Below are 27,774 nucleotides of genomic sequence, written 5' to 3'. Positions count from 1 at the left end.
GCTCTAACTGATCTCCTCAAGATTAAACATATAAAACATTTAGTTTATTATGGAATTGAAATTGTATAGATTTCAACGGTTCATGTTTCCAAACGATGAAACCCATCAACAGAATCTTTTTATCTCTGAAAGTAGATTTCCAGCTGCTTGAGAATTTAATTAGACATAGCTGGTATTCCAAATGACAAGACACTTTCAAATGAAAGGCTTAGATCCGATGAGATATGATTCAATGCTTCAAGATTGAATTCGGGGTGATATTTGGAATTTACAATAGCAATCATATAACAGACAACTTCTCTGCTTTTAAAAATGGCTTCGATCCTCACGAAAATCTTTTTTTTACTGAAAAGGCTGCCATAGTTACAAGACTGCTATTTTGTTTATCAAAGGTTGGTTTAAGCAATGCGAGACTGATAACTTATAAAACAAAAGTTGTCAAAACTTCGCTCCGTTGCATACTTATCAAAAAAATAATGAAACCGTCGGTTTATGTGTCATTATTTAACAAATAAAAAGGCCAACAGCCCGGTCATAACGACACGACTAGAGCACACGTTTCAAAATTTCTTTATTAAACATAGACGGCGAAGCAGGGGAGGGGGAGGTAGTCCCCCCAAACAGAAATTTGGAGGGGGTCAGCTCCCCCCCCCACATTTCAGTGCCAAAAGTATCATAAGCGCAGCATAAAATTGGTTTATAAAAGATATTTGGGAAATTAAATATAAGTTGGGGTATGCGCCCTCCCCACCCGGGGGGGAGGGAAGGTAGCGCTTGGCTTGGTGTACGACCGAACCCCCCCCCCCCCCCCCCCTCACGTTTCAAAACGCTCCGCCGCCTCGGTGGACAAGTATTTTCAAATGACTCCAGTGTTTTCTGAGAGTATAATACACAGCAGCTCTGGTTTCTTTCTGTGCTTTATGCTGTAGATTCATATTGGGTATAACAATAAAACGAGTTTTTTTTATCTTTTCTTCTATCATACCAATAAGACTACCTGCTCGAGTTTTCTCAGGTCTGGAGCGAACAGTCAACTGGGCGAAACCAAGTTGACTATTGCTCTCAGAAAATGAAGGCAAGCAGTCTAATTGTTATAGCAGAAACTCTTAATTAAGTATTGCAATCCAACTACATCTTTATTTATTTGAGCCAAAAGACAAGAACGTTTTTCAAGAGCAACGTGTGCGCGATCGTGTTGTGTTAGCGAATAGACAACAGTGGGAGAACCAATCAGATTTGCGGATTCCAATAGAATAAGTTTTGTGTGTTCAAAACTTTAAGCCAATAAGTGCGCGCACAGAATTCAAACTGTATTATAAACTCTTTTTTTCGATCATAGTGCGACATTTCGCTCCCTGTGGTTCGGATTCTTACTACGCCATTTGCTGGAACTCACATGCTATAATCTTTATCAAAGCCGAACATCAAACAAAACTGAGGTTAAAAAAAAACGCGTCTTAAAATAGAACCATTCTAGACGAAGAAGTGCAATTTTACAGGACGTCAATTAACGCAGCCTGCCTGCCCAAGTTTTTCTTTACCATAGCAGTAATCCAATTTGGGTAAAAAATAAAATAGGGCTGCGCTTTTTATATTAATGGTATTATAATTGCCTAAAATTCAATTAGCTAATTAAAAACAAAAGTGCTAACCGTGCTTTGTCATGATTTGTTCATCAGTGCGGGTAAGATGGGGGATGTGGCTATATCTTGCCCGCTTGAGCCCGCTCGGGATTGTCTACTGGTAAGTTCTACTGTGTCCCACAAAAAAAATATGGTGCTTTCTTAATGTCACATAAAACTTCCTTTTTAATGGCTGAATGTTGGCCTTTTTAGCGGGACTGTGGACCGACACCCAGAGCTCATAAATGGGCTCCTGCCAAGACGCAGTCGAGGTTCACCCGGGCAATCACGCAAACAAGAAGTTGGTCAATACCCACCCTAACCTGCATATGTTTTACCGTTTGCTATCGCTTATTTCGAGCCATGTTTTCAGCATTTCTTCTTTGGGTAATTTCCGAAATTCCTCAAAGCTCTTCCAACCGTTTCTGGACGTTTCCATCACGTATTCATAATCAGGATCAAGGTTTTTGCTAGTGTAGGCTCCTAAAACTCTGACAAAACCTTGAGGCCACCAACACGTGGAGGAGTTGCAATTCTTCATCAGACAAGGGGTTTATCGATTTATATCCCGCGAAAAAATATCCCGCCATTCGGGTGCGCCCGCAGCTCAAATCACCATCGTCATTCAAGATGTACATAAGAGAAATTGCTAGTTCAAACACCCCGGCAAGTGTAGTTAAAATCTCCAAAGTCTATGTAACCAAAATTGTTGTCCGGAGTGACAATAATATTTTTGTAACTTGCGTCTCCGTGTATGAACTGTTTGGGCAAGAGGTGAAGTTTTGGTGCCATTTCTTTTATGAACGATTCACAAACTTCTCGAATCATTTTTATGTGATGTTGATCGTCGATAGCGTCAAGAAATTTCTCGATTGTGTCACCAACAGCTGATAGATCTCACAGATGCCCTGAACGATCAAGCCTTGGGCATGGAAAATCCTGTTAAACAAAGTTATGATGCCGGATGAGTAAACACAATCACAATCGTAATCACAATCAAAAACGTAGGGCGCTTACCATTAGTAAGAACTGGCTGGCCAGACCGGTATATTCGAGAACAGAATTCTGTTGTTAGTCAGATTTGTCCTGTCAAATCCGTCAATGCATAAATATTATACACTGCTGTGGTGGATTTGTGCTAGAATCTCGTCGAAAAGCACATTTCACATCCAAAACCCACCGGACCGCCGGGCTAGTTTTGACTAATTATGGTAAGCGCCTATAGATAATTGCCGTATTTATGCTAGAGACGTTAAAGCCGTCTAGTATTAAAATGGTAAATAAGACAGACACCTTAAACGTCCGATGTCTTTAACGTCTTTTACGTAAGAGCGTCCGAACGACGCTCATTAACGTCTCAGACGTTAAAGGCGTCTAGTATAAAAACGGGACGCCGTTAACTAGTATAAAAACGGTAAATAATATAGACGCCTTTAACGTCTGACCGTTTTAACGTCTTCGTGCCCAGAATCCTCCGAGTGTAGAACTCAGTCTTCAATTTATTTTTTATTTATTTCTTCTGAAAAGCCGTCTACTTATTGCGTCCCGTTTCTATACCAGACGCCTTTAACGTCTTAGACGTAAGACGACGACTTTATCGTTTCTAGCATAAAAACGGCCAATGACAATGATGACGATAGAGACAACGAAAACAATAAAAATAAAAATTATCAGAAAATTATTCCCAAAAATTAACAAAAGTCGATGTTTATCCATATAGCTTCCTTTGTATTCCACAGTAGATAGTAATTAACCTGTCAGTCACGAGAAGTAATTGCTTGTCAGTCCCATCAGACCGGAGCCCAGTTTCTGTAGCATGAAGCGACTAGGACTATTTCTACACCCCCTGGATGGGATGCTAGTCCATCGTAGGGTTACCCCCCCCAAGCAGTAAATTCACCGGTACCCATTTATACACCTGGAGAGAGGCACTGTGAGAGTAAAGTATCTTGCCCAAGAACACAACACAATGACCCCGGCCAGGGCTTGGACCAAGACCACTCAATCTGGAGTCCAGCGCACTAACCATAAGGCCACCCTCATAATGCCTCTCTCCACCTAGGTATATAAATGGGTATTAGCAAATTTACTGCTGGGGGGGGTAACCCTGTGATGGGACTAGCATCCCATTCAAAGGGGTGTTAAATACTCCTAGCTGGCTGCTTAATGCTACAGAAACAGGGATAAGCTCCGGCCTGATGAGCCACTTGGCTTGACAGCCAACCTCGTCCCCAGGGCTTTTTCCCTTGGTGAAACGTATTCTATTCACTTTTGTTTTAGCGGGATTTACCGGCCGTTGCATAAATTAGAGTTCTGCGGAATATTTAAGATAATCACGTGACCGGCCGATGCCAGGGCCTTTTCCGGCCCGTTCCAAATCACCAAGGGAAAAGCCCTGGCGAACGAGGTTGCTTGACAGCAGGCTTTTGAGGGGGGAGGATTGCTACATAGTTCAGAAACTTTGCTGTATTTTTATGACCCACCTTTAAATCTCGATCCAACCTTCCCACGGCCATCCCGGCATTAAACAGCGTTTCAGTGTTCAGCGGTATTTGTTTCAGCATTTTTCCTGGTACGAAGTTCAGTAAACGCACAGCAAACACAAAGCATTTCTCTTCAGAATACTCCTTACCATCGTAAATCTCTATTCCGTATCCCAGATCTCCTGCATTGTTGTTGTTGTTGTTGTTGTTGTTGTTGCTGTTATTGGCATCGGTCGATATATTGTCAATTTCTAGGGCAGCACTATCAGTTTCCAGGTTAACACCATTTGTTTCCATGGCAACACTTCCAGGCTGGGTGTCTTTTAGGATTTTACACTTCACAAAATACGTATTAAGAACGGAGGGGACTGGGGTGGAGCATATATAGCCACGTGCTTGGAGGGACAACATGGCGTCACACTGAACACGTTTGTGGTTTTACACGTTTGTGGTTTGAATCCTTATTGTTTGAAATTTTGAGAACGTGTTTTTTGCAAACAGCCTCTCCCATTTCCATTTCCTCTCTCATTAAGGATCCTTTCGTAAAGAAGTTTCTGTCTCCATAGCTGTCTAATTCTTTGACAGAAGTAGGATCTTCAATAGTCAGGTTGAACAGTCTTGTTGCCATGGTTACTGCTTGACGTGAGCTTACAGGAGGCCTTCTTGGAAGAAGGGAAAGTGGATCTGGAGCCGTCATTTTCCTGAAAGACAATATTAGGCACATCTTCTTTTAGATTGCATATCAAAAGGCCTATAAAATGTAAATAATTCCGTGGGACAAAGAAAATTCTGAGTCTTCAACGGAAAAGGAACACATGTCCTCCCTAACACAGGGCGGGCGTTCAAGGTCATTTACTACGTAGGTTCATATGTGACACGCATCCAGCATGCTGCTAGGACCAGCAATGTCCACAGAATAAGACTTGGAGCGTCTTCGCTCTTTGACAAGGTGTGATATTGAAATTTAGAGCAGACGTTTGCAGGCTGTCAAGTTTGCACTCGCTCATCCCTATTTCTTTAAAACGGACGTGGCTTTCTTCTTGTCTTCATAGACAGGTGGAGGGGGGGGGGACTTCTTTTGTTACACGATTTATTGTTAACCATAGACTGCGAGATTTTTCGGGGTTAACACATTTATTCACTGGTGCTTTTATTTCGCTCGGCTCGACGGACTTTCAATTGGTTATTCCTACGCGAGCATTCAATCAGGGAATTCAGGTCGATAGGCATTATTCCTAAGTTAGAAAATTGAAATATTTAAATCCTTTGACGATAAATAGCCAGTTTTCAATGTTCTTTGACGACTTTCCAAGTAATCTGGGATCATATCAGGCGTTCTTTTTTCCCGCTGCAGAAAAAGAACGCCTGATCGCAGGTTACTTTCTAAGCCGCCATTCAATAAACCAAGCCGCATTTGTGATTCAGTACTTTGTTTATATGCCCCAGGCGGTCATGATTACAACAACGAGAGGCACTCGACGAGTGTTTAATTTGCAATTATTATTTTTTCGAAAACTTGTTATCGCTTAGTTAGCTTGGTCCGCGACATAACGGTATAAAGAATTGCAAAAAAATCAGTTTTTTCCTTAGATGCCGTTATGCTTATGTAGTTGTGTTCCTGCACTGTCAACGTAACGTGTTGGTACACAAACTCACAGTAAAATCCATGTTCGATAATCGCATGCCAATTTAACCTGCGATCAGGCGTTTTTTCCCTTGCAAAGATGAAGTAAGTAGGGAGGGAGGGCATGATCTCAGGTTAATGCTAATCCAGTGTTCGACTGTGTTCGATAGTATCGAACATTATGCCTTACTTCAAATAAATATATCTCCTTTGGGCAGGCAATGACTCGTCGAAAGAAGGTGTTAGTTAACTTAATAATAATAATAATCTTTTATTAGGAAGCCTTCATTCACTATACAGTGGTTTTCAGAAAGGTCCTAACTAAGATTAAAAATACTTAATAAGACTATATACAATAAAACGAAAAATACCTAAGAATTAAAAACTATTATTAAAAACTAACTTGAATACAAAATAAATAATTAATCGGGCGTGGCCGATTTAAGGTTTACCCTTTGGTCGTCCTAGAGCGTAGTCTCCTGGCGCGGCCAAAAAGACGGGGATAGCTCGGGGTTGCTACAAAACCGCTACGGGTGACACATACCGCAATGGTTTTCATTTTAGTTTTGACAGGAAATCGTTGCAGGCACACTTGGTCGACTTTTGGGTTAATGTGTAATCAGGTTGTGTTTTTTTGCTTCGGCGGAAGGACAGAGAAAAAAGCTTACGGGGAAAAGTACAGTATGGGGCCCAGTTCTCGGCCACTTTTGACGTAAACTTGTATTTCTTACCTCAGAAGAACCGCAGGAACTTGAAATTTCTCCCAGAGCTAGCTACATTATTCAGCTTTTTGGTGTAAAGCTATCGACCGGTCAAAAATTAATTTGCCCGAGCAATAATAAAAATAAAAGCTCCATTTGTGGGCCCAGTTCTCGGCCACCTTGGCCCAGTTCTCGGCCACTTTTGACGTAAACTTGTATTTCTTACCTCAGAAGAACCGCAGGAACTTAAAATTTCTCCCAGAGCTAGCTAGATTATTCAGCTTTTTAGTGTAAAGCTATCGACCGGTCAAAAATTAATTTGCCCGAGCAATAATAAAAATAAAAGCTCCATTTGTGGGCCCAGTTCTCGGCCACCTTGGCCCAGTTCTCGGCCACTAAAAAGCTTGTGCGTAATTATCTGTAAAAAAATGCTCAATTAATTTTCACAGTCATAAAATCACTCTGTAAACCTATTTATACTATATCGATCCCAAATTATTTTTATGATGCTTTGTTTTACTTTAGAAAAGGATTTTAACGCGCCTAGTTGCCTATGTGCAGGTTCTGGCAAAACCGCATTGTGTGACCCGTGCATTTAGATGGTTTATTTTGCAGTGAAAAGGTCTTGAAAGATTTAGGTGTTGTAGAAATAATAGACAAGACAAGAGTCAGCTCAAAACTTAGAGATCTTTATTTTTAAAACATTTATTTCTTTCATTCTGGCAGCAGCAGATGAAATTATATTAAAAACCAAGCGCTAAGCTGTGATAGCGAGCAGGGTGGCCGAGAACTGGCAAATACGCAAACGTCGCAAGAAAAAATTTCGAAGTAAATTAAGACCAAAAAATACAACGTTTCAACGAAAAGTTAACTAAAGCAGAAAGCTGAATTATTCTACGTTTCACAAAAATTAGCTCGTATGGTGGGGGCTTTTGGATAAAATACGAATTTAACTACATCCATGAATTTGGAGCCGTAAACAAACAACTTTTTCGGGAATGCAAATTCACCTACCTCCGCGTAAACTCGACGTGTGAGCTTTCTATATCGAATTGAACGATCAAACTCAAGATACTTAAAGCACATGAATCAGTCTATAGTTTGAAGGAAATACCTTTTTCTTTTGATTCAACTGGAGTGTGAAAAAAACGCGTTAAACACAAAGTGGCCGAGAACTGGGCCCCATACTGTACTGATATTCACCATTGTGAAATTGCACTTACTTTGACAAGTTAAAGTTATTTTTGTAAATGAAAAAGGTAACGTCATTGATGTCACGCAGTGTTTTTCTTAGCAAACTAGATGGTTTGCTGGTTTCTGACTATGAATGGGGGTGTGATCTTGCGGTATATTTTTTGAGCCTGACTCCGCCGTAAAACTTTTTTTTATTTAGCAAGAACTGTGTCGATTTTCATTTCTGAACAATTGGTCGTCAAGTCGTTTGTCACAAAGAGTAGAATGTTTGTACAGCATGTTTTGGAATTATTTTAGATTTGGTTAGTAAGACGCTTCTGAAGACCTGAGCAAAACATTGGGAATGTACAGTATTAATAGGAACTTGAATGGAATTTTTCACAAGTTGGATAAAGGTATCAACTGAAAAAAATGGAATTCAAAATGAGAACTTGGATTTTGTTGTAATTAAATTTTATCGCGGATTGGATGCATAATATCACGGCTTTGAAAGTCTTCAAATAATTAGAAAGGTTCCTTTCTTCCTTTTGATCTTATTGTTATTTTCATGTATTGATTATTCGAAAGTGGTTTTCGTTGATACGAAAAAAAAACGGGTTTTCACTGAATTGCTTGAAGTATTTTTAGACGTGATAATATTGGCTTAATTAAATTACATTGTGCACGAAATATTTGTTATTATTTGTCTTGAAACTTTGAGGAAATTGAAATTTTTGTTTGACAGTAGTGTATGAAAGGCATTTTATAGAACTGAATAAAAAATAAGAAACATTGATAAAGGTTATTTCAAAGATTTATTTTGCCTGATTTTGAAGGGTTTCAGGAGTTTTAAAGAGTGCTGGTAAACGGTTGTATGTTGTTTGTGATTACGGATCTTATTTAGTTTCGAACGCTCTAATTTTTGAAAGATAAAACAGGTTAAAACCGGGCGGTTTCATGAGTTTTTTGGGTAGAAAGGTACGGTGGTGGTCAAAAAAAAAAAAAAATGTTTAGAAAGGAATGACTGTAGTAGCACGTAAGTCGGAGGTTTGCGAGAGTCACGGGGTAAAGTATGCGTGAGCTGGATTTCCGGCGTCATAACGGCATGTTTTGTTTACTGAAAGATGTACTCGACGTTTAGTTTAATAGCTTAGTCGGCTTGGGAAACTATTTTAAAAATAAATGTTGTAATAGTTAATTAATAGTAATCTAGAATTAACCCACTCTCGATTGGAGTCTGTTCTGGATTCGCGCTACCTTTTCGCCGCGAAGGAATTTTGTAAAATTTCGCTAGTGGAAAGAGGTACTGTAAGAACAGTATCAATAACTCAAAAGGAGGAACTTCTTTGTAGCTCTGAATTAAGACATATGATAAAATTTTAGAATAAGAAACTTTCGATATATGGTTTTCATATTGTTTTTGTCAATTTCCTTTTGTGGCAGATTTTTTGAGAATCAGCTTTTCTTTCGTGTGATGACAGACACAGGACAGAACGAGAGGTGGATGAGAAAGATGCCGAAGATGAATAGGCACCGAAAAACGACAAGAACCGTCAAGGACTTATCTTTAGAGGGCGGGGAGTTTTGGCATACTGTATTTCGAGGACTGGACTGGACTAGTAAAACGCGGACTAGTAAAACGCGGACTTGTAAAACGCGGACTAGTATAACGCGGACTAGTAAAACGCGGACTTGTAAAACGCGGACTAGTAAAACGCGGACTCAGGTAAAACGCGGACTTGTAAAAGGAGGACTAGTAAAACGCGGACTAGTAAAACGCGGACTTGTAAAACGAGGACTAGTAAAACGCGGACTTGTAAAACGCGGACTTGGAAACCGAGGGCTTGTTAAGCACGGACTTGTAGAACGCGGACTTGTAAAACAAGCGCTTGTAAATCGGATAAAACTAAACGGTTTAGCGAGCGAAACAATTTGTGTTTGAAGCTCTTGTGTGTTTCTTCAACGGCATATTTCTAGCTTTTTGTTTCGTTTCCTCAGAAACGATACGGTATTATTTTGGATTCGATGTGAACTATTTACACAGTGGAGACTACTATCCAATCAGGAGAACGCTCGCAACCACAAAGTAAATAAGTTTGACCGAAGGCAATTAACTTCGTAAAAGCATGTTCTTCAAATATCGGAAAGATAATCCTAAGCATGACCAAAAAATATTGAGATTCCTTACAAATACAAATATCCGACGACTGCAATGGGTTTAGGTATGATTAAAACGATGTATTGGAAAAAAATTAGAGTTAGCTCTTTTAGCGTTTAATTGTAAAGTAAACATTGTAGCGATTTTCTAAAACGGAAGAAAACTTCCACCAATCAGAGTGTTTGCAACGCAAACAAAAGCGTGATGACATGGCATATCCGCCGTGTTTGCTCGCACGGAAGGGCTAGCGTGCCCCGAAAACGGGCAAGTTGATTGAAGAGAAGGGCATATGTGCAGGAGAGTTACAAAGTTTTTTTACTTCATGTAACAGATCAATGTATAAATGTGTATAGGAAAATTCACGGCATCTTCGACGTCACAGGCCGCGCGAATACACGCAAAATTGCGTGGGTTCTCGCGTGGACGTATCCGGAGTTGCGTGATCAGTGTCAGGTGAATCGCGAAAACATTCGAGTCGGCACGAAAAGTTCATAACGAAAAGGAAGACAGTCAAGTTCTGTTAAAACATCAAATTTCGTATGGACAGTTTCGTATAGCAAGCTGTGCAACTGCCATGTCAAACAACATTTATCTCCTTGATGTAAAACTCAAGATTAACTACCGCGACTGCTGGATAAGTTATCTGAGATGGAACTAACAATATAAACATTCTTTGCATTACTCAAAGCCTTCTCGGTCCGATCGAAACTCCACGGCATCGCCAAAAATGCGAATCGTAAATCAAGGCTGTTACACTGACAACAGAAGCAACTTGGCTGTGTCTTATTCTGTGGAAATAATTTCATGTTTGCCAGAAGAGCTTCCGGCGCGGATGGAGACGAACGAGCAAAATAAAATCCAGTTTTGACTAAATAGTTCTGGATGTATTTAACCCTTTCACTCCTAAACGCGCATCCAGGCGCTATTTGGAGGTGCAGTCATTGATTCACTTGTGACGTCATTAATTAGCACGTCAGTGGAATTTCGTGATGAGAATCTGATAGAGCTTGAATCGACCTTTCTACAGGGCTGTTCAGTTTGAATATCAGTTGCATTCTGACAGAGCTAATCAAAGAAAAACAAAATCCATTTTTGGTGCAAAATCGTTGTTAAACAGGCCAGTACACCTGTAATTGGTCAAGGTCCCCTTTTCAGGATTTTTCCATTGATAATGTCCAAACTTTTTTGGCCAAAAGATAGGATATGAAGAGTAGAAAGTAACGAGAATAAGAAAGCGAGAAAAAAAGGAAGCAAAAGGGGCAAAAAAAAAATTTGGAACGGTTCAGCAAAAAAAAAAAAAAAAAAAAAAAAAAAAACAAGTCCAAATTTTGGCTTATGCGCATGCACCAAAGTAAAATATTGTACATTTTTACACAGAATCTTCATGAAAATGGTGCTGAAGTGTAAAAAAGTGCTTCTTTAGCAAAGTTGAGGTAAATTCCAGACCATAGCACCAAAATTTCAGTATAGCGGCTAAAAAAACGCGTTTTTTGAGGAAAACTTGGGGGTCAAAGGGTTAAATCCCGGTATAAGATCTGAGTATGGTAGCTTTTTCACACTAATTTGCCCTTGTTGTTTACGTGTCGAAGTTAAGTGACTACACGCATTTTTTTGGAAGAAATGGCTTCGAAACAGTGTATTTGTGCTTATCTCTGTTCTTGTCGACTAGGGTTTTGGTTTGTCTAGAATTTCAGTTGGCATTTATTTGATTTGAGCATATGCTTGGGGCATGTGATCAATTTAGAGATGTATATAAATCAAGATTTTTGTCAAAAGGTAATAATTTCATCGACGATTGTATTGATAGGAACATATTATTTTCTGAAAATAAGTGGAGAAGTGGTCGCAAGTCAAATCCTCGGAAAAAAGATTTTCCGAGTTCCCCAACGGCAGTTGAACCTATGACCTTCGATCCAGATAAATGGATAAATGTGTCACCACTTATCATATATTATTTTCTGTAGTTATTTTTTCATTAATAAAAAAAGTGTTGGTGAAGGCAAGCTCCCTTTATTTAACTTTATTTGGAGAGAAAGACACAAGATACTTGAACTCTGCCAAACTGTAGCAGGTCTGAGTTTATGCCTCCTTCACATAAAATGGACAGTAGGCGTTAAGTGGGAAGTTACTACTGAATAGGATTTTTTTTATTTTATTTTTCACTCGCGCACAAATTCAGCAAATTTAACATACACTAGGGCTCCAAATTAAAATAAACCCCAAATCCACCTCTCCTTAAACATTACGCTATTCTCACCCTTCCGCAATCTGGAAACGAAACACTATTTCTTTTTGAAATAGCTGCTTGTTTGAGCACTCTATGGTCTGTTTTAGCGTGGAGATGTTTTTGCAGTATAGCACATGTTCGTTCTGCAAACCCCTACTAAAACAACGGGATTGATGCTATGAGTTGTGTGCATATGTTTCTTTCTTTCCACTACTTGACGTCTGTTGAGTGCAGTCGTTTGTATTGCTCGCACGACGTAGAACGGGGCACGTCCAGAAATCAACAGTCAATGGTAAATAAAGGTGACGGGCCTACACGACTCCTACGTTCGTGACATTAGAATATTTGCCGTTAAATGTTTAAATTCGGTCTTTCGGCCTTATTTGCTTCTGACTTCTTTCTGAGGGTACTGTTTTAATTTGGGGGCAGTATGTGGTAAATAAAGGTGACGGGCCTACACGACTCCTACGTTCGTGACATTAGAACATTTGCCGTTATATGTTCAAATTCGGTCTTTCGACCTTATTTGCTTCTGACTTCTTTCTGAGGTTACTGTTTTTTTGAGACATTATGTATTGAAGAGAGCCGTAAGATGATTGTGGCCAAGGAATTCGAAGTGTCTAGAGGCGTTTTACAAGTCCGCGTTTTACTAGTCCGCGTTTTACTAGTCCAGTCCAGTCCACGAGTTAAAGACACATCAAGACCGCCCCACTGTGAATTGCCATAGCACAGACAAAATTATAGTCAATATCTTATGTGTTTTTAAGAGAATTACATAAGAACCAAGGCATGTCTTGTCTTGCCTTACATTGACATGCAATAATTTGGAAATACTAAGCTCGTAACAGTTTAAGACAGAATCCATCAGGAATTTGAGTAACATTAATTTTACTTACGCAAAAATTGAGCACCAGAATAATTTAAATCCTTGTGTTCTTTCATACCTTGTTAAAGGCTTGACATGTGATAACACCAACATAACACCAACAACAGTTCTTTATCAGTGGGGATTGAAGAAAAAATGGAAACATCATCACACAGTTGACCCCCATGCAAAAACACTCCAGGATGTCACGGGACTGTTTGGTGTCCGTCTGCCAATTTCTAACTTCAAATTCCAATGTTAAATTCACATTAAATTTTCAATATTTCTTAGTTGTCTAAATTTTACTAATTCTTTTAAAAAAACTATCACCTGCCAAACATCCCCAAAAATCACTCAAAAAATTACAAAATACCGCAATACATAGATACATGGGATGAGTGAAGTTTCCTTGGATTCCTTGAAACACCAACAAGATATTTCCGTTTAAGGTGGCTGATAATGGGTTTCAGTATTTCCCAGTCCTTATACTTTGGTTCAGGACTAAAAGCCTTCATCAATTGCTATTACAGTAATGGTATGAAACAAATGTTCAATCATTCATCAACAAGTTGTGATCATTTTCTTTACAATAGTAGTTCACCGGTAAACAGTTGTAGTACTGTCCCATCAAAGTGCAATGCCTGGAAAATACCGAAAAGCACACGACCTTCAGGTGAAACCACACCTTACAGTATTACCAATACACTGCACTTTGCTAAGTCTTAAAACTTTACATTGTCTAGTCGTCTACTTCAATCGTTTATTTGTATTGTGTGAGATACATTTATAAATTGAAACCATCATGTCATTAAGTAATAATGCAATCTCGACAACGTTCTAGATATTATATTATGCACACTAATACAGCTCATGCAAGCCCTGTGACTTACACAAACACAGTCGGACTGAGTGCTACTTAAGTAACTGCTTCGTGGTTTCTGCTGTACTGAACTCTGCCTTTCAAGGCAAAGCGCCCGATTTTAAGCTTCTCAAGCTTCTCAATGTTCTTGTTAACTAAAAAACCTACTTAGAACGCTACGCTTAAAATTTACAAAATCAAGTGCATTTCTAGTGTCTCTGTCTAGGTTATTCCAGTCTTTCAGAGAGTGATAATACACTCATGAGATTTTTGGAAATAGAGTAAACAGTCCAACAATTAATATTCGTGAATGGGCAATCATTATTCTAGAAACGATATTGAACCATATTTCAAAAACCGGTACAAAACCTTAAATATCTAAAACGTTCTCCAAACCTTAGTAAGCTGGACTTTGGTGTCTTTCGCTTCAACCAGTTCAGTGTCGGGAAAAACAAAGCTAAATGTTGTAGTGTCTCTTTGAGGCTGCTCGCACGCTGTCAGTGTTATAAGGCGAGTGGTCTAAACTATGTAATCCTCAAAACCTTTGTGGTCTATTCACTGTAGCGTGACCGAATTTTAAATTTTAAAACCTCCAGAGACCATGCACGGCTGAAGAGAATAATGGAATAAGGTTAACGAAAATTTTTGCCGTGGAATAATGGAATACTGGCCCAGGTTTGGGTCCGAACAATCTCATCCTCGGAGACGCAGGGGCAGTTAGTGGGGTTGAGGGAATGAGAAACTTCGAGAAAAACATTTGGCATAGAAAAGTTGGAGCGATTGAAAGGTGCCCCTGTGGAAAGGGTCTTACCAGGCCAGTTCCAAACAGCTCTCTAATTGTAAAGAACTTTTCTGCCCAATCAGGAGGCAGTATTCAGAGAGCTGTTTGGAACTGGCCTGGTAAGACTCTTTCCACAGGAGCACCTTTAAATCGCTCCAACTTTTCTATGCCAATTTTTTTCTCTCGAAGTTTTGCGTTTCCCTCACCCCCCACTAACTGCTCCTGGGTCTCCGCGGATGAACCCAGCGGCTGACTACAGTCAACTCTCGTTATAGCGGACACACTCGGGACGTTGTTTAGTGTCCGTAATAGCGAGAGTCCGTAATAGCGGGGTGTGAGGAAAAAAATTGCGTTAAAATATATTGGTTAAATAATATAGACTGTGACGAGCTTATCAACAGTAGTGAAACTACTCAGTAGTCGTTGGGTATGGGGAATGACAATGGTCGAGGGATTGAGGGTTTGATCTCTCCTAGAAGGAGTCGTCTGGAAGGAAAGGGCGCAAGCTGAAGTAAAAAAGCAAAGTCTGTTGTACAGCTACTGAAGCAATTGATGCGAAAGTAAATATTCCAGAAGACTTCTGAAGTGTGTTTTGACAAATAGTATGCATGCAACAGACTGCAATTTTCCGTAATAATGTTATGTGAAAAGTTCTTGGTGTCCGCTTTATCGAAAGTCAAAACAATAAAATTGTTCTTTTGGTACCACGAAAGCGTCCGTAATTCCGTAATAGCGAGAGTCCGTAATAGCGGGAGTCATTTCTAGTCAAACCTCTATAACTTTCGCCGGGGATCTGGATAGTTTTGTCTGAATAAGTGTCCGCAATATCGGGGTGTCCGCAAGGGGAGAGTTGACTGTATTGGTATTTAAAACGCACAGATTGGCTACAGAGGTGCCGTCTATCGATCAAAAGACAGCTCCAGTTGAGGCGCGTGCTCAATTTTTCGCTGAATTTTATCAATCCAAACTTTCAATAAATCAATTCAATGAAAGAATGAACGAAAGACTTTATTATAGTGCCAGTAGCCTGATTTAGGGCCTGATTACATGGCGAATTTCAGTCCGGGTTGAACACTTTTAAAACTGAAAAATCATCGTCGCCGCCATTTTCTTTCGTTGAAAACCATCACTGCGCATCCGTAAGCTTATGGTGGATTTCCACTGACGCGTAAATTTTTACGTGCGTGAAAAAAATTAGAGACAATGTATGAACGGCCTGCGTAAACGTGTACGCAAGCCGTTCATACATTGTCTCATACATTTTTTTACGCACGTAAAAAATTACGCGTCAGTGGAAATCCACCTTTACTCTTCAGCCCGGGCTGAAATCTAAATGCTTACGTACATGAGGTTTTACAGCCAGTTTACCCGGGCTGAGATTTCCAGCCCGGTTTTAAAAACCGGCCCGGGATGACACTTTCTTCATGTAATCGCAAATGTCTTTTTAAGAAGATTTGTTCTGGAAGCCGAGCTGAAATCTCAGCCCGGGCTGAAATTCGCCATGTAATCAGGTCTTTAGCTTATTAAAACTAATTGGGGACACTATTTACATTAAAATATATCTAAGCTACATCAAGTTAAAAATATTTACATTTAAATTTTAGGATTAAACGTTACTACATATGCTTCTGCATATATAAATAGATAGATAAATGAATAGATAAAGGAGAATAGAATATAAACTTTAAAATATAAGAAGTGTAAGATGTGAAATGTAAAATGCAATTAAAAATTAAAAAGTTAAAAACTCAAAGCGTAGGCGAGACCTCATTACCAATTGGTCGAGCTGGAAAGGCGAACTTTGCTCTATGTCACATTAACACTTAGTATCTATTACGCATGTAAGGTCTTTCCTCCTCATATTGTTTTTGAAACTCTTGACATTTGGTTTCTCCTTATCACTATAATTTTTTTTTTTTTTTTTTTCTAATTTGTTCCAAAGATGGGGCCCGAAATATCTTAAAGAATGTTTTCCATAATACATGGTACGAAAACGTGGATTATGGGCAGCGTTCCTCAGATTATATTGTTTCAGGGCTGTATTAAATATTTCTGTTATATAAGTGGGCACAAGTCCGTGTTTTTCTTTATACATTAGAATGGCAATGTTTTGTAGCCGTTGTTGGTACAGACTTTGTAGACCTGCTCTTTTTAGTGGTTTACGCAAAAACAAGAAGACGACTCGCTCTCGGTTTCTATCGACTTTAAAATTGGAACTTTTTGTTTAATTGTCAAATAAATATTATGGTTAGGTTTAAATAAGGTTTAAATAAATATTGCGCCTTAAAATAGAAACCGTCTAGACGTGGAAGTGCAGTTTTACAGGACGTCAATCAACGTGGCCTGCCTCCCAAAGTTTTTCTTTACCATAGCAGTAATCCAATTTGGGGAAAAGTTAAAATGTTTTTTTTTGTGATGCCAAATTAAAAGAACGTGCTAACCGAAAAGTCAGTGCAAACTTTTGTAAGAAATTGTTATAGAAATAGTACGGTGAAAGAAAATTTCAAGCTAGGAAACTCAGTGGAGATCAATTATAAAATTTTCCATCCATTAGCCGCGTATCAACCTTAACTTTCCAGGGCGGCACTAACTTTTGGCTTTAGAGCGAAAGCTTTCGGAAAATTTAAGACTTTGTATGGAGAATTTTGGCGGGAATTGCGTAGGAACTGCGCACGCGCGCAGCGTTTGACCGCTGTGTGAGATTACCTACTGTGTACCATTCTCGTCCCCAGAGGCCGCGATCCTTCTGGTCAGCACCCGGGATCGCGGCCTCTGGGGACGAGAATGACTGTGTACCACATGTTTGATGGCTGAATATTGGCCTTTTTTTTAGCGGGATTGTGTACCGATACCTGGAGCTCACGAATGGGCTCTAGCCTGTGTACAGCCGTCCTGCTCCGCGATTTTTTTGAGCGGAGCGGGACGGCCGTACACAGGCTAATGGGCTCCTGCCGAGACGCAGTCGAGGTTCACAATCCCGAAAAAAAGAAGTTGGTAAATATCTACCCATCTGTGTTCTCACGCTTGGTCAATAACCCGCACATGTTTTACCGTTTATTATCGCTTATTTCGAGCCATGTTTTTAGCGTTTCTTCTTTGGGTACTTTCCAAAATGCCTCAAAGTTTTTCCAACCGTTTCTGGACGTTTCCATCACGTATGCATTATCAGGATCTAGGTTTTTGCTGGTGTAGGCTCCTAAAACTAACGTTTGACAAAACCTCGAGGCCACCAACACGTGGAGCAGTTGCAATTCTTCATCAGACAAGGGGTTTATCGATTTATATCCCGCGAAGAAATATCCCGCCATTCGAGTGCGCCCGCAGCTCAAAGCGCCATCAACATTCAAGATGTACATAAGAGAAATTGCTAGTTCAAACACCCGGCAAGTGTAGTTAAGATCTCCGAAGTCTATGAAACCGAAACTGTCGTCTGAAGTGACTAGAATATTTGCGCAATTTGCGTCTCCATGTATGAACTGTTTGGGTAAGAGGTGAAGTTTTGGTACAACTTCTTTTCTGTACAATTCAAAAACTTCTCGAATCATTTTTATGTGATGTTCATTGTTGATAGCGTCAAGAAATTTCTCAAGTGTGTCAGCAACATCTGATAGATCCCACAGAAACCCTGAACGATCAAGCCTGGGACAATCAAAGTCCTGTTAAACAAAGTTAAGATGGATTAATGATCACATTAACAATCGTAATCACAATCAGAAATAAAGACAGCGATAAGATGACGACAAAAACAACGATAGAAATAACAATAATTTATCAATATTTAACAGCGACTGTATTTTTTAATATAAGGGGGAAGCCACGAGCCATGCGGCAAACACTGCCGGAGCGTATCCGTAGTATTAAGCGGCTAGGAATATTTTTACCCCCTCCTCCCCTGAATGGGATGCTAGTCCATCGCAGGGTACCACCCAGTATTGTGTCGCCGGTACCCATTTATACACCTGGGCGGAGAGAGGCACTGTGAGAATAAGGCGTCTTGCCCAAGAACACAACACAAGTGACCCCTGCCGGGGCTCGAACCCGGACCGCTCGATCCGGACTCCGGCGCACTAACCATTAGGCCACCGCGACATTTTTTGGTTGTGTTTACCTTAAATTACACATATGTCCAGCACTGGCCATGAAATCCCGGGTTTTTACACTTCATTCCCGGACTTCGTTTTAGTTCCACACTTCGTAATGTATAGAAGTATGGAAAACTAAGATTAACTAGGGAATATAACGACCTTTCTGCCTGCTATTCTACTCTTGTCATTCTTTACTTAGTTCCACACTTTTTGTTGTATAGAAGTATTAATATAACTCTGACAAACTAGGGATTATCATTCTACTTAGAATACTCTGTCAAACTGGGAATTATAACGACCTTTTCCCCAGTCATTCTACTCTTGTCATTCTTTACTTAGTTCTACACTTCTCAAGTGTGGAAGTGTAGAATACTCCGGCAAACTAAGGATTATAACGACCTTTTTTTCCAGTCATTCTACTCTTGTCATTCTTTACTTAGTTCTACACTTTTAAAGTTTGCTCATGTAAAATTTGTTTTGTACCGTTCAATTTATTGGCAATAAGCAAGCGAAAAGGAAAACAATTAAAATCCGCTACGCAAATATATCATATTACGTAATGTTTTCCTTATTGTGTCGAAAAAAGAAAGTGTAATGTTCGAGCCATTACTTTCAAGGAACCGTTCTTTTTTTTTTTCCGACGGGGCAGGATCACGTATTTCAAGATTTGTTAACCAAGGTGGGGGGGGGGGGGAGGGGGGAGGAGGGGGAAGAGGGGTCTCTATCTAGACACTACGGGAACTCAAAGGAATTTTTATCGCCTACCTTTAAATCTCGATCCAACCTTCCCACGGCCATCCCGGCATTAAACAGCAGTTCAGTGTTCAGCGGTATTTGAGTCAGCATTTTTCCTGGCACGAAGTTCAGTAGACGCACAGCGCACACAAAGTATTCCTTTTCAGAATACTCCTTACCATCGTAAATCTCTATTCCGTTTCCCAGATCTCCTGCATTGTCGAGGTTTCCAAGGCTATCACAAACACTGTTATGAATAATGTTGGTATCGGTAGACATATTGTCAATTTCTAGGGTAGCAGTATCAGTTTCCAGGGCAACACTTCCAGGCTGGGTGTCTTTTGGGATTTTACACTTCACAAAATACGTATTAAGAACGGAAGGGACTGGGGTGGAGCATATATAGCCACGGGCTTGGAGGAACAACATGGCGTCACACTGAACCTGTATTACACGTTTGTGGTTTGAATCCTTATTGTTTGAAATTTTGAGAACGTATTCTTTGCAAACAGTCTCTCCCATTTCCATGGCCTCTCTCATCCAGGATCCTCTCATAGAGAAGTTTCTGTCTTCATTGCTCACTAATTCTTTGACAGAAGTAGGATCTCTAATGGACAGGTTGAACAGTCTAGTTGCCATGGTTACTGCTTGACGTGAGCTCACAGGAGGCCTTCTTGGAAGAAGGGAAAGTGGAGCAGCCATTTTCCTGGAAGAAAATATTAGGGACATCGTATTTTACATTGCATATCAAGAGGCCTATCAAATGTAAACAATTTCAATTTCAAAGGGGCAATCATGAAAGTGAAAAAGCAAACTGTGTATTCAATCAGAGTTTTCAGGTCGATTATCATTATTCCTAAATTAGAAAATTGAAATAGCGAATATCCTTTGACGATAAATTGCCAGCTTTCAAGGTTTCGGGCGATTTTTAACCACCATTCAACATTCAACATTGAGCTTCCTTTTTAGGCCCCACGCGGTCATGATTACAACAACGAGAGGCACTCGACGAGTGTTTAGTCTGCAATTATTATTATTTTTATTTCAAAACTTGTTAGCGCTTTGTTTGATTGGACCAGATAACGACATAAGGAATTGCGAAAAGATCACTATTTTCCTTATGTCGACGTTAGGCTTTAATATGTACATTTTAATATTTTGTTCCCGCAGTCAACGTAGGGTGCAATCTCGAGCTCAGAGTCCGTCGGTCAGCGGTATGGGACGGACTCTGGGAAACTGGAATTGATCAGATCAATTTCAGGTCGATTTCAGGTAGAACCTTGGTCTTCCGGTTTTTATTGCGCATGCTCTTAGGTCTAAGCGGAAGTAAATTTCCCAGAACGGAAGTAAATCGAGAAAGTTGAACTATTTCCAACACCGAATCGACAGAAATGTAATTTGTGTTGGTCCTGATTAACATAAATTAATATTTTGCCGACACGCATCAGAAAACTGGGGCGAGAGTAGTGCGTGAGGCCTCGCGCGCGCGCGGTTAGGCGGTTTGAAAAGTGTCCGTTGAGAAAGTTGTAACATTCTACGGTCAGCCTTCCTTGGCTTCACGCTACGTTGTTTCGATTATTTCATCTGTTTATTTATTTGTTACTTTGCTTCTTTTGTAAAATTGTTGTAAACCTTTAAACCCCAAAGGTGGCGCCATAGCATTGGTTGGGGGTACACGGTCCCTATTTTTTTCCATAGCGGGATTTTTAGGGTTTTCGTGTCCGGCTGTGGTGCATGTAAGCTAACAGTTATATCTTCTAATTATGACTCCTGTATCTTGTTGATGTGTCAATTAATGCTTATCTTGGGTTTGGCTGACCAACGCGCCCATGCCTTATAGCGGTGTTGTGTGTTTGATTGTGTAGTGAAGACAAAATCTGGTGTTTATCGAAGCAACATGCACAAAAGTAACAAAGACGTTCTGCAGTTAACAAAAGAGAGAGTTAACAAAAGAGCATCTGGTGTTTTGATTTCCTTTAGTCTCTTTCTTGAGCATACTGTTACATTTGTTTTAAATCAAAGGTCTTGTTAGCCTTCCAGGATTCCGTCTGTGAAGACTGCGTGCGTGTGTCCGTTGTTGTTTTGCAGACGACGGCTAAGACATAATGCACAACGCACGGGCAAGCTATTGTTCTGTTGATAAAAATTTTTGTTTGGTGACTTTCGTATATTTCAGAGGCTTCTCGCTGATAGCGCATCTTTTCAGTATAGATTGCATGTTTTCGAGCAAATAATTTTTTCCTCGTCGAATGGCGGTAATATTAATAAAGAAGTTCAAGGCCACACCGGTCAGCGCTATTCAAAAGGTATAATTAGCATTTCGGCGACTCAGCACGTGCACACAATTCACGTGCACACAATTGTACAATTCTTTTTCTTCAGCAAAACAACAACGCGTAATGTTCAAATCCTGCGTCATGAGTTATTATTTTAAATCAAGCACTGTCTGCGATATTCAGTTTTTCAACCGAAACGGAGATTTGAATGAAAACAGTAGTTCTAGCGAGATTTGTAAGTCAACTATAAATTGAGTTTTGAATCGACCTTGTCCTTGGTGACGCCGTCGTTTTTGTTTTAAACAAAACTCCGTTCAGAATCGACGTTTAAAGGAAGTCCTTTTTTATTGCGGGCCCAAGAGAGGCCCGCAACCCTAATCTTGACAGTGACCAGCGGATTGCGTATTACGCGTGCGCGCCACGTTTATAAAGGCTATCTACAAACCGGAAGTTGAAAATTTTGTTCCTCCACTAAGAACGATCGGAATGCAAAAAATGTGTCAATCACGACAGTTTGTCGTAACACCGGAAGAGAAAAATATTGTCTCCAAGAGCGATAAGAATGCGAAAAATCAACAGTTTGTCACATTAGATCGAAGCTTCTGTCTTGCAGACATTACGTTATGCAAAGGTTGTTTTATAGGTGTTGCTTTTGAGAAGATCTGCTGTGATTGTATCACAGATTAACTACGGCAAAGCGAATGATTCCAACAACGGTTATTCTCGAGAAATTCCTTATAACACTGACAACAAAGCGAGTTTGCCGACGGAGGAAAATCAAATCTCAATCCACACCGCGTGCTCGACTACACTTCGCAAAACTGTCAATCAAAAAAACAACTCTGATTGGTTCGCGGCAATAGGAAACGATAAAAAACATTCGTGACTTAAGCGTGACGCGTTACTCGACCTTACTCGGAATAATTTTCTTTTGTCCAGTGATTTAAAAACACTTCCCTCCCAGTACCTCCTCTTAACTGCATCGAGGCCCGCACTTTCTAACCTGTGGTTACCACTAGTTCATGGTATCGTTTGAGTTCAATGAGAAGGGTAATTAAAAATACTTCATTTATGTAGCGCCATATCACGAGTTCTTAGGTGTTTTACAAAATTAAGGTGATACTTCTGAACACTTGACCATGGAAAACAAAAAAAAATGTTCTTCCAGGGTTTCCGGTGTGGTTAACTTCCGTGGATGATTTCTAGACTTCCTGGTGGATTTCTATTGTTCTGTGAATCACCAATAGAAACAAAGAATTACATTTCAGTTTCCCAGATTGAGTCCCGGCGACCCTACCGCTGACCAACCGCTGACGGACCGAGGAGCCGGGCACACAGCGGTCAAACGCAGCGCGCGTGCGCAGTTCCCGCCAACATTTTCCATACAAATTCTTAAATTTTCCGAAAACTTTCGCTTTAAAGCCAAAAGTTAACGCCGTCCCTAGAAAGTTAAGGTTTATACGCTGCTTATGGATTGGAAATTTGATAATTCATCTCCACTGAGTGTCCCAGCTTGAAATGTTCTTTCACCGTACTATTTCTTTAACAATTTCTTACAAAAGTTTGCCCACTTTCGAGTCAATCTCGAGCCCAGAGTCCATCTAGTCGGTCAGCGGTATGGGATGTACTCTGGGAAACTGGAATCGATCAGATCAATTTCAGGTCGATTTCAGGAGAAACCTTGGTCTTCCGTTTTTTATTGCGCATGCTCGTAGTTCCAAGCGGAAGTAAATTTCCCAGAACGGAAGTAAATCGAAAAAGTTGAACTACAGTATTACTGGTGTTTATTGATTCAACAAAAGTAACAATAACGTCCTGCAGTTAACAAAAGAGAGAGTTAACAAAAATGCGTCTGGTGTTTTGATTTCCTTTAGTCTCTTTCTTGAGCATTCTGCTATGTTTGTTTTAAATCAATGGTGTTGTTAGCCTTCCAGGATTCCGTCCGTGAAGACTGCGTGCGTGTGTCTGTTGTTGTTTTGCCGAGGACAGCTAAGAAATTTACATAATACACAGCGCACAAACAAGCTATTGTTCTGTTCATAAAAAAATTTTATTTGGCGACTTTCGCATACTTTTGTTTGGCGACTTTTGTATATTGGAAAGGCTTCTCGCTGACAGCGCATCTTTTCAGGATAGGTTGCATGTTTTCAAGCAAACAATTTTTTCCTCGTTGAATGGCGGTGATATTAATAAAGACGTTGAAGGCCACACGCACACAGGTCAACGCTATTCAAAAGGCGTAATTAGCATTTTGGCGACTTAGCACGTGCACACGTGTGTTATAATTTTTGTACAATTCATTTTCTTCAGCAAAACAACAACGCGTTTTGTTCAAATTCTGCGTCATTAGTAATTATTTTGAATCGTGCACTGTCTGCCATATTCAGTTTTTCAACCGGAATGGAGATTTGAATGAAAACAGTAGTTCTAGCGAGATTTGTAAGTCAACTATAAATTGAGTTTTCAATCGCGTTGACCTTGTCCTTGGTGACGCCGTCGTTTGTTGTTTAAAAACTCCGTTCAGAATCGACGTTTAAAGGAAGTCCTTTTTTATTCATGGTATCTTTTACGTTCAAAGAAAAGGGAAGAATTAGAAAATACTTCATTTATTTAGAGCCATATCACGATTTCTTAGGTGTTTTTACAAAATTAAGCTGATACTTCTGAACATTTGACCATGGAAAACAAAAAAATGTTTTTCCAGGGTTTCCGGTTTGGTTTACTTCCGGGAAGATTTTCAGACTTCCGTGTTGATTTCTATTGTTCTGTGAGGGCTAATAGAGAAAGAGAAATACATTTCAGTTTCCCAGAGTGTCTACCGGCGACCCTACCGCTGACCAACCGCTGACGGACCGCGGAGCCGGGAGACACTCTGGGCGCGAGATTGCTTTTGAGTCAAAAGTTCGAGGCGGGGATGACCGGATGTGACGTCAACTTTTGCGTGTGACCGCCGTGAAGGAGCCGGGGACACTCTGGGGTCGAGATTGGGGTTGGGGTCGAGGTTGGGGTTGTGTTTCAACCTCGTTCCCAGGGCTTTTCCCTTGGTACAAATTACCAAGGGAAAAGCCCTGAGAATGAGTTTGTTTGTGTTTGCGGTCTTTGCGTGACGTCGTGACCTGGCTAGGGCTTTCCACAAGTTGCTCGAGATTTCCCAAAAAGTTGCCCGTAATTTTTCAAAAAGTTGCTCAAAAGTTGCTCCAAAAAGCCAAAACAGTTGCTTCTGATAATAAAAGTTGCTCGAAAGTTGCTCCAAAAAATCCAAAACGCTACTTCTAATCAAGATAATTTCTCTAAATATATGCTTATTTCCCTTCGAAGGTAAGATTTCTAAGCAGTTTTTTGCAATTTTACAGCAAAAGAAGTATCATACAAGGGGAATATTTGTTAAATAACAAGAATTTCTTTAACTGAGAAAAAACGTGAAGATATCGATGACGTCATGTTTGCCGACAAGTTTTGTTGAAGCGTCTTTAGATGTTCCACGAATATCTTCGGCAAACTTCGTAAATCTTCGGAAACGTTCGTATTGCCTTTGAACAACACTCGGATAATCTTCGGAGATCTTCGGTCTGGAAATTGCTCAAAATGCAACAAGTTGCTCAAGAGGAAAAAAGTTGCTCGAAGGGGAAAAAGTTGCTCGAAACATGAAAAGTTGCCAAAAAGTTGCCGAGCAACTTGTGGAAAGCCCTAGACCTGGCTGCTATGTCGTTCTTCAGAACGTTTTGTATGTTGTTGTTTCTGTCGCTACAATCAACCTTACAAAGAGTTTATAATTACTACCCTTTCTTAATTTAAATAAAAGTTTCAAACCGGCAGTGATGTGACTGTAAAAGGCGAAATTTCTACAGTTGAGCCAACTTGAGCCCCGCCGCTTGGTGGCCATTCCGGCTCAATGCTGTAGCTTTTGTTTGTCTTCAAGCAAAGCACTTACACTGGCAGCCACCAAGTTAATAGAGCATTTTCTATAATCTCTACAGTGTCCGTATAAAAGAGATTCAGTCATTTTTAATTTTCTAGATAACACTGGATACCGTACTTAATGTTCAATCTAGTCGATTTTTGCATCGCTCCAGTGTGATTCGATTTTAGGCTTGGAGTCGCCAACAAACTCGTTCAGGGCACATATGCGAATAGACTTCAACTGATTGCTCCTTCCGACTCCTCTGGCAGACGATAAAAAAGGTTCGTACAGTCTAAGCTCTCCTAAGCGGACCCCCTCGGGACGCGAAAAAAGTGTCCGTAGCTGGAGCTGGCCGCTTACGAGAATGGTTCTCGTAAGCCACTAGGGGTGTAGCCGGGATTGATGGCCGCTTACGGGAGCTTGCCCAACTAGCAACAACCGGACGGACTTGGATGACGACAAAACAAACACTGAAATATGGTACTGTAATTACTGTAAAATCATTGTGACGAACGGTGATGTGAAGTTGATTGATAAAAACAAAATACAGTACGAGGTTGTTAATAGGATTTTATTTTGGGTGTCCGCTTTCGGGAGCTTAAAAACAAAGAAAAAGTCTAAGTCGTAATCTCTGAAAGTGTCCGCGGCCGCTTACGGGAATGTCCGCTTACGAGAATGTAAAAATACAGAGTTTGTATGGGAGTTAAAACGGGGTTTCAAACAGGGCGGCCGTAAGTAGAGCTGTCCGCTTACGAGAGTGTTCGTTAAGAGAGCTTCGACTGTATTGAAAACGAACTTTTTCCACGGAGCTAAATGGTACAGTCGAAAATCGTTTATACGTCATTGTTTTAAAAAGTCTTTGTTAATGTACGAGGTTATTTAGGGGTATTAAAAGGCTACTGCCTACTGCCCTCAGCGAGTGCATGTACTTGAACTTGTTAAAATGTGCTTCGACTGCAGCTTAAAATTAAATATACGTCTAAATATACGTTAAACTGACAATATAGAAATCCATGTTCGATAATCGCATGCAAATCCATCGAGTGTTCGCCGAACGCTCGATGGAACACTATGCCTTGCGTAAAAGAAATATATTATCAAATATTGTCGATCATTATGCCTTACGTAAAAGAAAATATATCTTCGTTTGGGCAACCGATAGCTCACCGAAAGAACGTGTAAGTAAGCTCTAGATTTTATGAGATTTTTGGAAATAGAGACAGACTAATAGTCCAACAATTAATATTCGTGATCGGGCAATCATTATTCTAGAAACGATATTTAACCATGTATTTCAACAGCCGGTAAAAAAGCAGGTAAAAAAAGCTTAAAAACGTTTTCCAAACCTCTGTAAGATGGACGTGACCCTTTTTCACTTCAACCAGTTCAAGCTAAATGTTGTAGTGACTATTTGAGGCTGCTCGCACGCTCCCAGTAAGGCGAAGAATGATCTACACAATATAAACAGTGTGTATAAACCTTAAAACTTTGTAGTCCATTCACTCTTGCGTGACTAAATTATAAATTAGCTTTCAGGGACCACGTGGAGGAATAATGGAATTAATTAGACCCGGCAATAAGAATAACGGAAATTTTTGCTACTCCCCGGCCGGCGAACCATTCCGGTTAGCCTAAATAGCACTCCGGTTAGCCTAAATAGCACTCAGGTTTAGCATTTTGGTTAGTACAGTTAGGGACGGACCATTATAAATTTTAAGGAGGGGGGGAAATTTTCCTTTTCGGCTAAAAGCATTGAAACTGACAATCTTTGTTTTAATAGGCGGGAATATTAAACAATCCAAAATGGTGGCATTAGATGTTTTTGATAAAGACTTTGTCTACCGGTTTCTTATCGAACAGAAACATACTAATAAAGAGCTTGTCACTGAAATCAAGACTCGAGATCCGAATCTACAGATTACGAAGCTTTAAAAGGTTTTGTAATCACCGTGGAATCTGGAAAAGAATGCCCGTTATTAGATGGAGTGCTCGATATATGAGCCGCCCTATCAGAAGTAAGGATATGTTCCAAAGTTAAAAAACCTTAGTGTTACTTATTTTCGCGGGAACTTAATTTCGCGAAAATGGAATGGGCATATTTCGCGGGGACTTAATTTTCGCGATTTGGCCAAAATTGCGTAATTAACATACGAAATACAATAAAAAAAACTTTTAAAATAAATTTTCGCTGGTCTTTAATTTCGCGACTTTAAAAAAATCGCGAAAATCAAGTCCCGCGAAAATAAGTAACAATAAGGTAACAGTCATGAATAGTTATGTGGGT

At 40.0% G+C, this 27,774-nt stretch overlaps 3 protein-coding genes across 4 annotated transcripts in view; all 3 read right to left on the bottom strand.

Annotated features, from left to right (window-relative positions):
- Positions 1 to 27,774, bottom strand: part of LOC144648597 (uncharacterized) — a 701,885-nt gene that overhangs the window by 277,166 nt on the left and 396,945 nt on the right.
- LOC144629159 (uncharacterized) lies at positions 1,849 to 14,219 on the bottom strand. The gene is made up of 3 exons (XM_078487403.1): positions 14,109 to 14,219; positions 4,106 to 4,806; positions 1,849 to 2,561 (listed from the first exon to the last, which is right to left on the bottom strand). Exons 2-3 carry the CDS (start codon positions 4,514 to 4,516, stop codon positions 2,520 to 2,522), a joined length of 453 nt encoding a protein of 150 aa, XP_078343529.1. The 5' UTR covers positions 4,517 to 4,806; positions 14,109 to 14,219; the 3' UTR covers positions 1,849 to 2,519.
- Positions 17,287 to 26,962, bottom strand: LOC144659613 (hydroxylysine kinase-like). 2 transcript variants are annotated; one of them, XM_078520192.1, is made up of 3 exons: positions 26,837 to 26,962; positions 19,344 to 20,019; positions 17,287 to 18,149 (listed from the first exon to the last, which is right to left on the bottom strand). In XM_078520192.1, the coding sequence occupies exons 2-3, from the start codon at positions 20,013 to 20,015 to the stop codon at positions 17,541 to 17,543; spliced, it is 1,281 nt and encodes a 426-aa protein (XP_078376318.1). In that variant the 5' UTR covers positions 20,016 to 20,019; positions 26,837 to 26,962; the 3' UTR covers positions 17,287 to 17,540. The 2 variants fall into 2 exon arrangements, with proteins under 2 accessions (XP_078376318.1, XP_078376245.1); XM_078520119.1 differs by lacking the exon at positions 26,837 to 26,962 and having other exon boundaries at positions 19,344 to 20,276.

Source organism: Oculina patagonica, chromosome 1 (genome assembly GCF_052425735.1).
Source record: "Oculina patagonica isolate OP01 chromosome 1, crgOcupat, whole genome shotgun sequence".
Taxonomy (NCBI): Eukaryota; Metazoa; Cnidaria; class Anthozoa; order Scleractinia; family Oculinidae; genus Oculina; species Oculina patagonica.
This window is presented reverse-complemented; position numbering and strand designations above follow the sequence as displayed.

Bases quoted from the DNA above. Each gene is read 5' to 3' on its own strand.
- LOC144629159 (XM_078487403.1), bottom strand. From the start codon at position 4,516: ATGTTGTCCCTCCAAGCACGTGGCTATATATGCTCCACCCCAGTCCCC. The intron at 2,562-4,105 runs GTGGGTCATAAA...TTTGTTTAACAG, and splicing joins GGTTGGATCGAGATTTAAAG to GATTTTCCATGCCCAAGGCT.
- LOC144659613 (XM_078520119.1), bottom strand. From the start codon at position 20,042: ATGTCCCTAATATTTTCTTCCAGGAAAATGGCTGCTCCACTTTCCCTT. The intron at 18,150-19,343 runs GTAGGCGATAAA...TTTGTTTAACAG, and splicing joins GGTTGGATCGAGATTTAAAG to GACTTTGATTGTCCCAGGCT.